Source organism: Rhododendron vialii, chromosome 10a, assembly GCF_030253575.1.
Source record: "Rhododendron vialii isolate Sample 1 chromosome 10a, ASM3025357v1".
NCBI lineage: Eukaryota > Viridiplantae > Streptophyta > Magnoliopsida > Ericales > Ericaceae > Rhododendron > Rhododendron vialii.
In genome coordinates, this window is record NC_080566.1 from 5,306,401 (window position 1) to 5,322,444 (window position 16,044).

A 16,044-nucleotide genomic window follows, 5' to 3' on the forward strand; every position below is an offset into this window, starting at 1 on the left:
ACGACACGGGACACACCTGCACTAATTTCGTATATTAGTACACACATGCACAGATGCACTGTTGATATTTTGTATATTCTAGAAATGACCAGATCTGTGGATTTTGTTATAGATATGCACTGTTGTCTGTTGATACTTCATACTTGATATGGATTAGTTTATTTTTGCATTACTTGAATATTGCATTTGGGGTTACAAAATTAGGGCTTTCGTGTTTCCCACTAACCCCTGTTATATTGTTTTTTTTGTAGATGGATGCTGGAAATGGGGAGGATCGTGACCCCCACTCAGGTTCTGAAGAACTACCACGAAACCCTATTGGACCACAGCGTGTGGGTTCTATAGGTGAGGAGGCTGCTTCAAACATTGTTGGTGGTGGAAGTGGTCCAAGTGGAACAGGCCTTCTAGGTTCCACTGGTACTCCGACAGATTCTACTCATGCAGCTGCAAATTCAGGCCTTAGTGGTTCAAAAAGGTCACGACGCCACTCATGGGTATGGAATCATTTCTCTATAAATGAAAACTTCAAAAATGAAAATGGTGTTGACATAGGAGCTAGGGCAGTATGCCATTATTGTGACACATATTATAAATGCAAAAGTAATAACGGTGTAGGGCCACATGGTAGACATCTAAGGAGTAAACATGCTGATAAAATTGGTGATGCATCTGATAGTAGTAATTTTGTTTATTCAAAAGAAAAAATGAGACATGGACTAGCCCTTTATGTAGCTGCAGCAGAACAACCATTTACTTTTGGTGATGATATTAGATTTGAATATTTTGTCAAAAATTGTCTGAATCCTTCATTTGCTAAAGTTTCTAGAAATTCAACCCGTAGTGATACGAAGAAAGCTTATAGTGAAGTTAAAAAAGATTTGATTAGTGAACTTGCAACTGTTGGTGCTATAGGTTTTACTTCTGATATGTGGTCTGGTATAAATAATCGTGGTTATATTTGTGTGACTGCTCATTATATAGACTCTAGTTGGACTTTGCAAAAAAAAAATTATTGCTTTCCGTTTAGTGGAGTTTCCTCATGATGCTGAACAGATTTATGAAAGTATTATGGGTGTTTTTAGGGATTTTGAAGTTGTTGATAGAGTTTATAGCATTACTTTTGACAACCATAGTGCTAATAGTGCTACACTTCCATTGTTTATAAGAAATTTGATGACTCCTTATTTTGGTGAATTATTGCATTTGCGATGTGTATGTCATGTCATTAATTTAGTTGTGCAAGATGGTTTAAAACATATAGCACCACAGATTAAAAAAATTAGAGATGCTGTTCTTTTTATTGCTACTTCCCCATCTAGGCAACAAGAATTTGATAAATTGTGCACATCACTTTACAGTCTTAAACCCAAAAATATGAACTCTGATGTTCAAAATCGTTGGAATTCGACCTACCTTATGTTAAAGTCTTGTCAAAAATATAGTGATGCAATATCTGCTTATGTTAATCAGAGGTATCGACCGTGTCGTGGTAATCCTTTAACTATAGCTGATTGGGAAATTGGTTTTGAGTTCATGAAATTTTTGAAAGTGTTTTATGCTGCTACCGTAGCTTGTTCGGGTGTTCGTTATCCTACTTCTTGTATTGTGCTTCATCATCTTTTCAATATCAGTGTCAATTTTCGTAAACATAGGGAACATCCAAATTTTGCACATGCTTGTATAGATATGGAAGGAAAATTCAGAAAATATTATGAGGAAATGCCACCAATATTTATGTTAGCTGCAATAATGGACCCTAGGATGAAGTTACAAGGTGTTAGCTTGCTCTTAAGAGAGATTGGTACGAATTTGGGGATTACCGCTTTACCTTCTTCTGCTAATGTGAATGATTTACTGAATATCATGTATGCCAAATATGAATCTAAGTTTCGTTCTAATGCTTCATGTACTACTGCTCCTTTAACATCTTCTACAAGTACCAATGATGAATTTTGGGATTTTGTTAGTTCAAATTTAGGAATAGGAAGTAGCACTGGAACTTCACGCATTGAACTCGAGAAATATTTGGACCTAGAATCTATTAACGTGAATGACAGGCGTGATTTTGATGTCTTAGCTTGGTGGAAAAAAAATGAAGATAAATATCCTGTTCTTTCAATCATGGCACGTGATCTACTTACCCCTCCTGTGTCTACAGTAGCATCCGAATCTGCTTTTAGTGCAGGTAAAAGAGTGTTGGATGAGAGGAGGAGCAGACTTGCTCCAGACATTTTGGATTGTCTCATATGTTTGAAAGATTGGGAGGATGCACGCCTTGGAATTCAAAAAAGATCGGCTAAAGATGAATTCAGAGGCTATTTTGCAGATTCTGATATAGACAGTGATTAGGGGGACCTGCTGTCATTTGGTTTGAATCTATTATTCATTTTTTCTGTTGGGGTTGTGTCTGTGGCTTATTCATTTCAGCATTGTGTATGGCTTATTCATTTCAGTAAGTGGGCTGAAGTGGATATTGTGGCAACTTATGAAGGCCTTAAATGGTAACATGATGTTGGCCCCGCTTCAATTTTTGGCTATGATGTATTTTGTTAACTAACATGCTGAGCCTAAGGCCCTAAGTTATGCTACATGTCTTGTGGTCTGTTTAGCTTCACTTAACTGAAGTGGATGTTGCCTGCATGCGTTGTGGTGTGTGTGGACAGTGTGGCAGTGTGGGGTGTGTGTGTGTCTCCTTTTAGTCTGCAATGAATAAGCCACAGACATAACCCCAGTTTTTGGCAAAGCGAAGTGTGATTGTGTTGCAACTTATGAAGGCCTTTAAGGCAACTTAACGTTGCCGCATCCATTTCAGTTTCTGGCTATGATGATAAAAAAACACTTATGTCTGAGCCGTAGTTGTGTTGTTATGAACTATGAAGTGGTGTTGCAACTTATGAAGGCCATAATGGCAACTTAACGTTGCATCCATTTCAATTTTCTGCTATGATGATAAAAGGAACTAATATCTGAGCAGAATTCAATTTTCTTATTCAATTTCCTTGTTCATTTGGCTTTTATATACCTGTTTTCTGCTGCTGCTGCTGTTGGTTCTTGTTTTGTAGGACCAATGTAGACCATAGACGCCAAGAACCAAACCACGTGAAGGCTGGAGCAAATTAATACCAACAAAATGTTGAAGGTGGATTTTCTTACTTATTTTTGTATCTATAGTTGTTTTATGATTCCCTCAATTAAAGTAAATGGTGCTTACTGCTTAGTCTGCTTATGTGTTGGAAATAGTGCATACAACATATGCAGTTTGATCTGTTTGAATACCAAAAGTAAATACGTTAAATAGTAAGGATTGGAGCATTTTCAATCTCTAGACTCTAGTAGTTATGTGTTAGTATCTCATATTTAGCTTGGTGGATACCTCTAACCTGTTTTTATGCTAACCTGAGGTGTAACGAAGCCATGCTTAATATTGAGTTGTTTTTAGTTAGTATAGTTACTTTTATTTGATTGCATTTCTTAGCCGAGGTGGTGGCATAACCCCTCGCATATTCTGTTTGCTGAGTTGAGGTGGCGGCCTAGCCCCTCCAGTCTGTTAGTTTGTTAGTCTGTTAGCTGTTTATTTGATTGCATGCCTTGTGGTCTGTTTAGCTTCGCTTAACTGAAGTGGATGATGCCTGCATGCGTTCTGGACAATGTGGGGTGTGTGTGTGTGTGTCTCCTTTTAGTCTGAAATGAATAAGCCACGGACAAAACCATGCATATTCATGTCATGAGCTTACCAACATATTTTGGCTTGGCTTAGTAAGTCTAAGAATTGCTTTGAAACTGTAATCAGGAGTTGTTAATACCAGTTTAGTGCGAAACAAAACCTTGAAACAGTAGTTTGTCTTCTCCTTTTGGAATGTTATTGTATGTACTTGACAGAGTCAAATGGTTTAATGAACATCCAAGAAGTTTAGAAAATCACAAACATACATCATATGCTAATTTTTGAAACACAACCTGCTGAGAATAGGACTGTTCTGGTTCAGTTCTTTTATTATACGAGCTATTAAATGAAGCTCGGGCTTAGCTCATCGAATAACAAATGACCCTGCTAATTTTTGAAACACAACCTGCTGAGAATAGGACTGTTCTGGTTCAGTTCTCTGGAACAATTCTGTTGAGTTGAGTCCTAAATGGTGGATGACGATTCCATTTGCATTCTGTTCTCTTCGAATGGTAAGAAAAAGCATTGCAAGAGATTGCCCAATATATTCCTGCATTCATTCCAATAACCAACAACTACTTTGCCTAGAATTGAACCTTGAGGTTTTTTTTTTTACCATTCAGCTTTCAGCCGTAGTTGAGTTAACACTAAATATGTATATGTATGAATCGAATTGAATCTATTCGAAAACGAAAAGCCCTAAACTTATGTGTATGTATGCATCTGTACATATGTACGTCTGTTGATAGCCCTAACTTATGTGTAGTTTTTTTTCAGATCACTGTTTGCCCTAACTTGTGGTTGTTTGGACTTGTAAATCAATTGATTTGCTGCTTGTATTCTATTACTAAAAAGGGATCAATTGGTTGCTTCCCCTTTCCATTTGCTAATGGCTCTTTCTTGTCTGATTTTAGTGTTCAACACAAATTGAGCTCTTTCCCGTAGTCTCTCCTTTGTCTTTCTGACTTTCCTGGAGTAGGACTCAAAGTATATACACTATGCCTTGCCATTAGTTAGCTTCTTATCATTTAGCCGAGACGTTGATTTAAGTTCCTTTGGCTAATGAATGGTTGGATTATCAAGACTTCGTTTGAATTTTGTTTGGACACTTATTTTTCTGTTTTTTCATGTCTCCCACATTTTAACAGGCTCTTTATATTTTATTTGATGCAAGCTTTTTTGGTCAGAGTAGTAGCTGCTTCAACTGTTATGATTGTTTTATTTTCTTAATCTTGTAGTCCGTTCTGTCCTTGAGCTTAATTGAACAAGAGTTGTTACATAAACTAGGGTGATTTTGGTTGTATCATGTTTTCAAAGATTGATTGATTTAATAATATAAGACTTGAACTTGCGTCTCGCGCAGCCTGTTTTTGTTTTTAGAAATAGTGGAAGCTCAGTTTTGCTACTTCTCCAATTTTCAAAATTTTTTAAAGTCATTCTCTCTTTTTGCAAATGAAAATAGACATGCAAACATACTTCCAAGTGGACCATGTCCAGTTTTTTAAAATTCAGGTAAAAAAAACAGAAAACTGAAAGTGAAAGCGCTACCAAACATAGCCGTAGTGTTCCAACTTCCAAACACATGTATGAACCAGATTGATTATCTAGAACTTGTATGGATGCGGTTTTTTTGAGTGAGAATGGTTTTCCATGGAGAGGAAACGGAGGTGGTAGGATAGAAGGTTTGCCTCCTGTTTGGTGAAATTGTATAATTTGTATGTCTGCAATTTTTTTATTTGGAGAACTTTAATTTTACATATCAAAGAAGATATCCTTCTTTTTTTCACCATATAATTGATAATTATTCCCAATTGTTTGATGGATATGAACAAAATATAGTTTGAAGGAAGGAGATGAGCTATTCATAAACTAATCCAAACTCTCCGCCGATCTTGTACACAAGTGGTTCGTCTTCTCTTGTTAAACTATACCATAAGTTGCCTTCTCCTGATTATTTAAGCATTTGCCAGTGCCTGATATTACTGGATGACCCAGAGGGTGTTTTCAGCATCTTGGAAAAACTTCTACCATCTGAAAATAAGGAATCAGCTTTGCTCGCATTTCAAATAGCTTTTGATCTGGTCGAGAATGAGCACCAAGCTTTTCTATTGAATGTCAAAAATCTGTGTTTTTTGGGCACCAGAATGTGTTTTATAGGAAGATTTTTTTTTAGACGAAAATCAATTGCCGGTTGGTAATGTGTATATGAAAATCGATGGCACAACATGGCACGGCACGACACACGATTAAGGGCCGCACGGGATGACACGAACCGACAAAAAAGGCACGGCACAACACGAGTCACACGACCCGACAAAAAAAAAGCACGGCACGACACACACAACCCGACAAAAAAAGGCACGGCACGACACGACCCGACAAAAAAAAGGCACGGCACGGCACGACCCGACAAAAAAAGGCACGGCACGACACGACCCGACAAAAAAAGGTACGGCACGATCCAGCACGATTAATTAATCGGGTACGGCACGACATGACACGATTTAAAAAGGCACGGCCCGACACAGCCCGACAAAGCAAAATGGCCCACCACGGCACGGCACGGGCACGGTATGGCTCGGCACGCCATGGCACGATGAAGTAAACGGGCACGGTACGGCACGACACGAAGCACGGTTGGCACGGAAGAAAATGGCACGGCACGGCACGACTGGCACGTTTGACACCTCTAGGCCCGGCTGGAACCGGGGATGGTGTTGTGCGGTACTGTGTTGTGCACATTTGGGTCGTTCGAGCATTCGAGTTGTTCTTTGTCAAAATGAAATCCAGACCGTTAAATTGCCGAATGAACGGCCCGAATGTGCACAGCACAGTGCCGCATAGCACTTTCCCGGGTCCGACTAGGTGGGGCTAGGCCCCTATTTACACCATAATTTAGCAAATCTTACAAACTCAAGGTATGTAAAAATCATTATTTTTTTTCCTTATAATTATCACTCTAAGTTGATTGTCATTGAGATGTAGTCTATCAATTTTGGTTCTTGGTTTGTTTCAAATATTGTTCACATCGCAATTTCCTTTTGTTAAATTCCGTCTGATTGTTAAGAGATTATTATGGCGTAATGGTAACTTGAATCATTGTCTAAAAGCTAGATTCAACAGTACCAGAGGGAAATTACCCATCTTCAATCGTAGCCAGATTTCATTTTGGTTTCACTTGCATTTGCATTTGGATTAGATTTGATTATGAAACATCATGAAACCGAACTAGCCACTCGCTAAAATAGAAGGGTTTTGTGACAAAAACTAAAGGAATAATAAGCATTACGGTTTTCAACTATGACGGAAGAAAATGGATATTACCATATGAGATAATCTTCCCATCCATACCAGATGTTACAATCTCTAAATCAAAAACAATAAACAAACCAATGCCACGTTGAATTTCCATACCACAAGTTACAATCTAAACCAAATAAAGAAAACAACCAATGCCATGTTGAGTTTGCTGTGGACTAATTTGTGAGTACATAATAATTTGATGGTTAGTTCTCATATTTATCAACTAGCCTGTTTTAATTAGAAACTTTATTGTCATAGTTTTTTTTCTTTCTTTTTTTTCATGGACTCATGATTCAAGTAATGGGCATGTTAAAAATGCTCTGTGTTTAGATTTTCATTCGATTTTGACTTTTTTTTCAATGATTCCCTTGATATTGCTTAACATTATAGTCACTAAACTCGGTCAGATAGCTGCAAAAGAAGTTGGCAATAGGATGATGGAGTGATTGGTTTAGTTTTAGATTTTTTTGCATCGTTATTATTCCCTCAATATTGTGGACCACTTATTATCCTTATTTTGTTGTTTCTCTTGCCCCATTTTTAGGTTTCAGAGAGGTGAACCCTAATGGAATATAATATAGCATTTTGTTTAGTGCTTTGCCACGGTATTAGATGCAGCAGGGGGTGAATGATAGAAAATTTATTGAGATTGAATGTGATTCAACAATACAAGGGCTGAATAAATTCTTCATATTGAGATTGAGATTGAATTTATTTTTGCGCACTCTTAAACTTTCAGTGTCGTTAGTTGTGTCCAACGTGCTTTTGATTGGAGTTGCATTATCGTGGGGAGAGTAATTTTAAGCATCTTCGATTCCACATGCAAACTTTTTCTTGGCAAGGGGAATAGGCATGAGGGGTTGTGTACTGGTGGAATAATTCGGTCTATCAATCTCACGAGTCATGACTGCAAGGGGGTATGGTAGAAAATCTATTCCCCAAGTTTACTACTAGGTTTTCTGTTGCATTTTTATATTTTCATCGTTGTTTCGAATAGGGAAATGATTCATAATAACTCTGAATTTATGAGGTTTATGCGCGTTTGATTTTCTGCACGTGGAAGTTAGGAATTAGTAAAATATTTTTTCTTTATTTACTGAATCAAGTAATTAACCAAATCAATGAGTATGCTTGCTATTTTTTCTTTATTTTCTTTTGGATCAGCAAAAGAATTTTATTAATCTCTGAACAAAAAGTAACAAAGATTAAACGGGAATGGAGGAGAAAAAGGCATCAACCAAAAACCTACATCCCAACTATGTTGGCATGTGCCTAGGCTAAAAACAATCACATGCCACCTGCTACCAAAGAAAGAAAAGAGTTGGCAAGGAGCCAACCACAACCAAAAACTATTAACCAAATACATCATCAGGAGCATCATTGTAAACCAAAAAGGGATGAATTTGAAACCACCATATCGCCACACTCAAATGAACTTGGAATCGTTGGACAAAGGGTTGAGATATTGCACATGAGCCCACTATGGTGTGTGCTGAATATTTGAGCCGTGCCTTCAGGCACGGGCATGCACTAGTTAGTCAATATTGATCAACAAGGTCAAATCGTGACACGTGTCAACAATATTCGAACTAGTTCGAGGATAATTTATGCATGTCGGAGAATCGAACGGACTGATCGACTATTAAAAGCGTGTTTTTATAACCTGGGACACATGTCAAATGGTGGAGAGCAAGTAGATCGTGGTTGAGACAGTCGACGAAAGCAGTTGAAAAAGACGAGCACAATGTGGCATCATGTCGGATAACTACCTGTCTCAGAACGTGGAGAAAGAAGAGGAAGAACAAGAGAAGTAACCACTTGATTCAAATTTAAAGAGGGAACTTTGTCAAGTTTGAATATCAAGTCGAGAAGACAACCTATAAATACAAGAACAGAAGACGTTTAGAACCCTCACACAATCGCCCAAAGGCTTCTACTTTTTATCTGTACTTTATTTTTCGTGCTCTAGAAGTAACTTGTAACGTAACCGTCTACTCCACTTTGTTATCACTGTCGATTGACTTCTACTTTAAAGTATAAAAGTCCATTTGTTATTCTTCTTCCATTTTCATTCACTTTATTATGCTTGCTTTCAGAGAAATCCTGAAATACGATAAAGAACCAAACTCCACTATCACAAACGTCCATATTCCAATACTTAGAATATTTTTCTGTTGACCATCGACAACAAGTAAAACAAAAGACAAACAGCTCCCCACTTTTAATTTGTCTTTTTATTTTATAGTTACAAATAGTCACTTCACAAACAGCAGTGCTACGGTTTCCGATTGGTTCCCGACGGTTCGCTGGGCCCACTCCAGCTACCGAACAGCTGATCTAAGCAGTCCAAAAATTTTTTAAAAAAAATGAGTGGTTCAATGCGAGAATTAACGGCATCCGATGTATGTAGGTGCTCAATCCAAACATTCTATTTCTTTTGTATATATTCCGGTGACCGGAGTGGGCCCGGCATGCCGTTAGGAACCTTATCTTTATTGGGTGATACGCGAAACCATTAAACGTTAAAAAACTCAAGGCGAGAAGGAATGGTCCGAACAACAATCCTCAACGGTCGATCGACTTGATTTTGCACTTACGAATGACGAAAACGAGGAGGCAGAACCGATGGGCTAATATGACTGGAGACCACCATTGCCGACGTTGCCACCCAGGAATCAAAATTCTAGTTCCGCCACAATTTTAAATGTGGTGGTTTTGGTGTTTTTGGTTGTGGTAGGCTCAGAGCCGGCCTTGAGTTACAGCAAGTGTTGCGACCGCTTTAAGTCTCCAAAAAAATTTTAAATTATAAGAACCTCTCCAACTTTTTTATAGTCCAATAAAAGAGACCTTATTTTTTATTCTCGTTATAAGCCCCAAAAAGTCAGGACCCATAGCCTTCAACATAAGACGTGGAAAATATTGTTGGTCTTCAAAACGTGGCGCTCTGGTCCTGGTCACAAAACTACCCTTTTGTCCATCAGTAGATGGGAGCTGAGAAAGTCAGATCTCAGAATTTTTTTCACTATTATAATTGAACTGTTCAAGTCATACTATACTCCAGTAAATAGGTTGGTGGGCTTTTACTCCTTTTATTTATTGATGATAAGTACGAGTAGTTATTTCACAGAAGGGTTGGATTCTCTCCGGTCTAATGGTTTGGAATGGACGAGACAGTTCATGTGTTAACCATCCATTTCTACAATGAATAGTTGAGATTTATTGTAAAACTCTTGGGAAAATGATGGTCAAAGATGTGTTTTGATGATTAATGGAGTACCTGCTAAGGAGAAACTGAAAAAATTTGTTAATACTGAAAATATTTTTGACGGATATTAATTATCAAAATATCTCTTAGACCGTTATTTTCTCCTTCCATGAAAGAGTTAAAATGGACGGTCGATACATGGACTTTCTCGTCCAATCTGAACCTTTGGACAGGAGAGGATCCATTTCCTCTATAAAAAAAGAAGGCATGAGACCATGTTGAAACTGACATGAATTTGAAAAAGAAGAAGAAGAAGAGAGTTAATCATAAAAATAGAAGAATTAAAATCAAGGAGCCAGGGCACCCAAGTGTACAATTCGAGCAGTCCATTTCGGTTATTATCAATAGTTTATATATATTTCATTTCGACAATAAATGATTCAAACTTGCAGGAGCCGAAATTATATCTGAACCATCGATTTGTCGATAAGAGCGGCATGCATCGTGCACTGCACCCCTTGTGTTTAGAAGGACCCAAATCCGAAAATCAATTAGCCAAAGAGAGAATACCATATCCACGTCATGTTGATTACGGTCTAGATGTGAACATGACGAAATCATGAATCAATCAATCATGTGGGTTGGTCTCAGCCACATATCTTGGTCATACGGCTAGATATATTTAATTAATTAATTGGTTAGGTTCACAAATATCTCCACAAGGACTTGAAAACTTTTGTGTGTGGGCGTAAAAGAGTTGAACTTGAGTCTCCTTTGGCTGTCCAGTTCGTTTAAGGTAGACAGAGGCAAAGGACCTTTGCTATGCAGATGGAAATAAGAAAGTTCCGCTAGGATTTTTGGGACTTTTTCTTGTTTTGTTTTTATTCAAATTTTTTTCGTCTTTTGTTAGTTTTTTGCGTCTACATTTTGTGGATTAAGAGGAATCGACAAAAGTAAAGAATTATGACTTTTACTTAAATATTTTTTAAAAAATCCAAGAAAAAATCCCAAAAAGCAAAAGCCAACTTTTGGGGCTTTATTTTGAATATTTCTAAAAAAATTTAGTTAAAAGTCATATTTTTTACTTTTCCGATTCGACGAATCAATAATTTACAAAAGTTTGACGTAAAACTAATAATTACAATTTTTTTAATAAGGACAAAACAAGAAAAAGCCCCAAAAATCTTAGTGGAACTTAGTTTGTCTCATGAGTTTGTGAAGGGGTTTATGGAGAGAATAAAATGCAAGTAAGAAGTGACGAGGTGAAGAAATTGAGCACTATTATTTTGCTCACCCACCTAAGAAGTTGGTGAACATTATTCACTTTGTCTGGAGCTTGCACCACATTTTACTTGAATGATTCGCGTAGTTCAATATTTAGAGCGTGGTTTTCTAACTATATTTGAAAAAAAAATCGACTCAATTAGATATTGAATATTCGTTCAGATTTTTATTCTGAAATTCTAGTCCAATAATTAAATAGTTTGATCAAGCACTTTGCAAACATTCAGATTTTTAGTCTAAATTTGTAATCAAGAATTGAATGATTCGATCGAGAACTTACCAATGATCAGGCCATACAAAAGCAACGGCTCTCATCACCGAACTCAGATCGGTATAGATTCCACATAAGATAGGTAATGTTCATATATTTTTGGATGGATGAACAAAATAGCTCTCAAAATGAGTAAAAATTCTGAACTGCTGCCTCCCGTAGGAGTCTGGGCCGTGTCTCAGCCCAGTGTGGCTGATCATCCTCTCAGAATACCTTGACGAATTCATAATCCAAATACAGCAAACGTGAAGATTTCATTAACAAATTAACAAGTTTCCTTTTTAGCAGCTAGACATGGTCGACATTTGAGTTTCTCTCTTGCAATTTGGTATCTTGAAGCAAAATTGAGCATAAAACCTCAATTTTCCCAAACCTGGGCATAGGATCATGCTCCTCAATCCAATCTTAAGCATTGTAAAAACTGAAAACCATCACAATAAAAACCGGCGAAATAGAAGATCTGCGTGACCGAATTTTCCTGTTCAAAAGAAGGCAGTGCTATCGTTGACGGTTCTGATTGTTTCTTTAAATGGGAATTCTACCAAAAACAAAGGCAAGTAAATGCAACCAAAGCCATGTACAAAACTCAAAACACTTTCTTTCATTTGACAAATGCGAATTATATTATCGCAAGCGAAAGAATACAACACACTAAACACTGGAACTCTTTTAGGCCTTATTACATTATAGACGTACGGTCATTCACTTCCTGTGGAAACTGTGCAATGATCTTGGGGATCCCTCAAACAAATCCAAGAGGAAACTCTCTAAATCATCAGCACTATACTTGATGCTCTTGTCACTGAGATTGCTACAATGTCTCCCTACAAATGTCCTGTAAGCTTGGATCACTTTAACTGATGTCGAGATTCGCAGATCCTCCCGGAGCTGGACATCTGGGATTAACCACGCCGTTTGGATCTTGTAAACCTCTTCAAACGCGACATAAAAGACCTGCATCCTCTCTTTCAGAAGAGTCCTCGACACAGAATTCGAACCGGTATAGTGTATCCCTTCGTCCCTTAACAATGACAGGATTGAACTCCAAGTGGCTCGCTCGTAATTCATCGCTTGCTGTTGGAATTTCCAATTGTGCTTGCGAATCCATTCATCCCCTAAAATAGTTCTTAGCTCAGAATCCTTGACCTTTTGAGTCATGTAATGGATGTTGTTCATCAAGAAAAGGTGGCGAAGGGAATCTTCCTTGTATAGTTTGGACTTATCATCAAGGTTGCACAGTAGAATTGAAATGAGGGATCGAAAGTGAAGAGCCGTTGGAGAAACACAAAAACTTGACCTTATACTTGAATTATCGTCCACAGTTGGATTCAAATCAGGCGAAAATGAAACTGAAGTTTCTTTACCGGAGTCTTTGAGAAGCAAATTTAGGGTTTCAGAGTAATCCGTGAGGGTCCTGATGTAATTCATGACGTATCTAGTGAGATGGTGAATTCCTCCTCCGGGAAAAGGGGTTGTAGATGTGTTTGAGGCAACAAGATTCTCAAATTCAAGGAAAGTTGCCTTCACACAATACCCCAATCGCCTTAGGAGATCTTGGCATTCGTTTCTCACGCAAGAATCAATCTCATCGGCGTATAAAGCATCTATATCGGGGATAAGGTCTGTCAACACCTCATACATGCCAAGAATACGAACCAACTTCTCTGGTTGGCGAGGGCCAAGGGCTATGGCTTCGCCAAAATTCAGCAGCTGAAGCATGGAAGACTTTGATGCCTCAACGAAACAAATCGAACTACAAGAGTCAAATCCCCCGAAAATCTGGTCACTCAGCCTCTTTTCACTGGCAAGATACACCCGCACAAAAACCTTCATCACCCAAGTCCACCTTCTGATTTGGGAATTCAAAGCACCCCACTCCATTTTAAGCACATCTTCAATGCTCAGCTTCTCCACTTCAAGCATGAAGAGACAGTCGTCCAAGGCATCCTTCTGGACACTGATAAAGGCCTGTGTGCATTCCCGGTCGTAACTCGAAGCAAACATCAACTTGGCAATGCATTTCAGGTCAGGAATCACAGACGGGTGGACCAAATCGAATACGAAATCCCCCAAGCTCCTTCTGCTTATACTATCCCTCGGAACAGAGTCCTCGACCGATTCATCCCCAATAGAAATAATTGACCCCTCATTTTCAACATCCTCTTCACTTGACCTAAAAGACACGTGCTCCGGCTCAAAGGGTTGCCTGTTTTGAACAAGCATGTGCCTAAACTCTTCCTCAAGCCTCACCATCGCCGTGTGAACAACATCATGAGCCCTGCAAAGAAGCTCACTCTCTTCGCCATCTCTATTCAAACACAAACTCTCTAGCGTTTCAATCAACTTTTGTGCTTCATCCACTGCCTTAACATAATCATAAGCTTCTTCGGAGCCACAATCCCAAATCATAGACTCATCTACCTCCCAATTCATGACCTTATCTCGAACGATATTTAGTCGCTCCTTGATCTCACCTAACCCGTCCTCTTCCTCAACCTCCTCCTCCTTTTTGTTTTCATTAAGTTTTGTAATGGAGGACAATTGGGTGCCTAAATCTGCCAAGATTTTCCTCGCATCACTCGTCAAATTCCTTCTAGTTTCCAACGCTATTACAATTTGCTGGGCAGCAGCAATTAAATCTTCTTCCCCTTCCAATGTTGGAGTTACAGGTTTACAGTCTCCCATAGCATATAAATTGCACACAAACAGAAACCCTAAAACCAGAACCTAACAACCACCAAAAGAAGCCCTTGAAAGTAAAGGCTACCCTCTTAAATTGAGGCCAAATCACTTCTTTCCAATTAAAATGATAAATGGAAAATTGGGTATTTCCAATAGTCCCACTGAAAAGGGAATCAGGAGTATAGGGTAGGATCAAACCATTTCAAACAAGATCGAACTAGAACTCTATTAACAAATCTCTATTAACAAATCAAGATTCATCAAGATTCTAGGTATACAATCCCAATTTCCTGGAGAGTGAATCAAAGAAAAGACAAAGGAGGTTCGAAACTGCAAAACCAAAGAGAAGCAGTTCAGTAAATTTTGTACAACAAAAACTGAATTCTAAATTGCCATGAGCTCAAAAGAGCTGAAAATTTATACAATTCCAAACAAAACTTGGTGGAATAACTATTTACCAGGGATGAACTTTATGGAAAAAGATCCAACACCAACATGCACTGTATAAATCTATATATACTTATGTGTAAAATATACGTATATAGAGCAGTGATTGGGTAGAGAAAGAACAAAAAGGGAGAAAGAGACTGACCCTTTGGGAGATAAAATCTGAGGAAAATGGTATTCCAAGGTTTCAAGCTATCAATTTTCCTTGGCCGATCTCTGGAAAATTTGGATATTTGTTGAAGATAGTATGATGCTTTGCTTTATGGTGTTTTTATGCTTTTCTTTCTTAGGGGTCTGGTTTGACTTTCTAGTCTTCAAGAAAGATGGAAGAATATATCGCATTGACCAAAATAGTGCTTATTTGTAGACAAACAACAAAAGTGCCATTCTTTCATTAAATTAACCAGTTCATAGCTCTGTCCTGAAAACTCTAGTACCGTTAGAGATTTTTCGGTCGTTAGATTATGTGATTTTTATGTTTTAAATTCAATGATCGGGAAATCTCTCAACACAGGGCCACAAAAAATTTTGGCACAGAATATCTTGCCTCCCTCCTAGTTCATGACCCTCCACGAACAAAATTCATTACTCCAGTTGTTTGAGTACTTTTATTTTTTAAATTAAAAGTGATGTATTGTGAAAAGAATGACTAGTTTCGTAAAACGAAAAATAAATACTTAAAACATACACTAAATCACTAATAACCTTAGCGGAATGGGGAGAATCCAAGTCTGCATGTTTTGGACATGCTCTTTTTTCATCTATTTCTATCCAGCAATGGCAGAGACCAATTGGCATTACAAAAACCTTTTCTTTTTCTTTTTTTCCAGCAAACTAGTAACCCTTAGACGTGGATAGCTGATGACTTATGTCAAATAAATGGATGCGTTCTGCAAAGAAAGGTCCGCTCGCAGGACCCTGGCATTGCAATTAGGTGCGCAAATAAGCCTAGCTGAGTCGAATTTTTGGATCTTCAAGCTTGGTTGGTTTAAAATTCCGGGAGCTCGAATCGAGCCCAAATATTCGATCTCTCAAGCTTGGTAAATGTTTGAGAACCTAAGTTTGGTACGAGTTCTAAATGAGTCTTAATCAAGTCCATACATACATACGAGCTGAACTTATTTACATGAGCCAAGCTACAATTGACTCGAGCTCTGCCGATAGTTTAGCAAATGAGCCAAAATATTG

The 16,044-nt window shown here is 38.1% G+C and overlaps 1 protein-coding gene across 1 annotated transcript; it reads right to left on the minus strand.

The window, feature by feature from the left end:
- Positions 1 to 12,305: 12,305 nt before the first annotated feature.
- Positions 12,306 to 15,139, minus strand: LOC131302267 (exocyst complex component EXO70E2). The gene is made up of 2 exons (XM_058328814.1): positions 15,002 to 15,139; positions 12,306 to 14,739 (listed from the first exon to the last, which is right to left on the minus strand). Exon 2 carries the CDS (start codon positions 14,410 to 14,412, stop codon positions 12,430 to 12,432), a length of 1,983 nt encoding a protein of 660 aa, XP_058184797.1. The 5' UTR covers positions 14,413 to 14,739; positions 15,002 to 15,139; the 3' UTR covers positions 12,306 to 12,429.
- Between the last annotated feature and the right edge of the window lie 905 nt (positions 15,140 to 16,044).

Excerpts from the sequence above, each read along its gene's own strand:
- LOC131302267 (XM_058328814.1), bottom strand. The coding sequence starts at position 14,412 with ATGGGAGACTGTAAACCTGTAACTCCAACATTGGAAGGGGAAGAAGAT.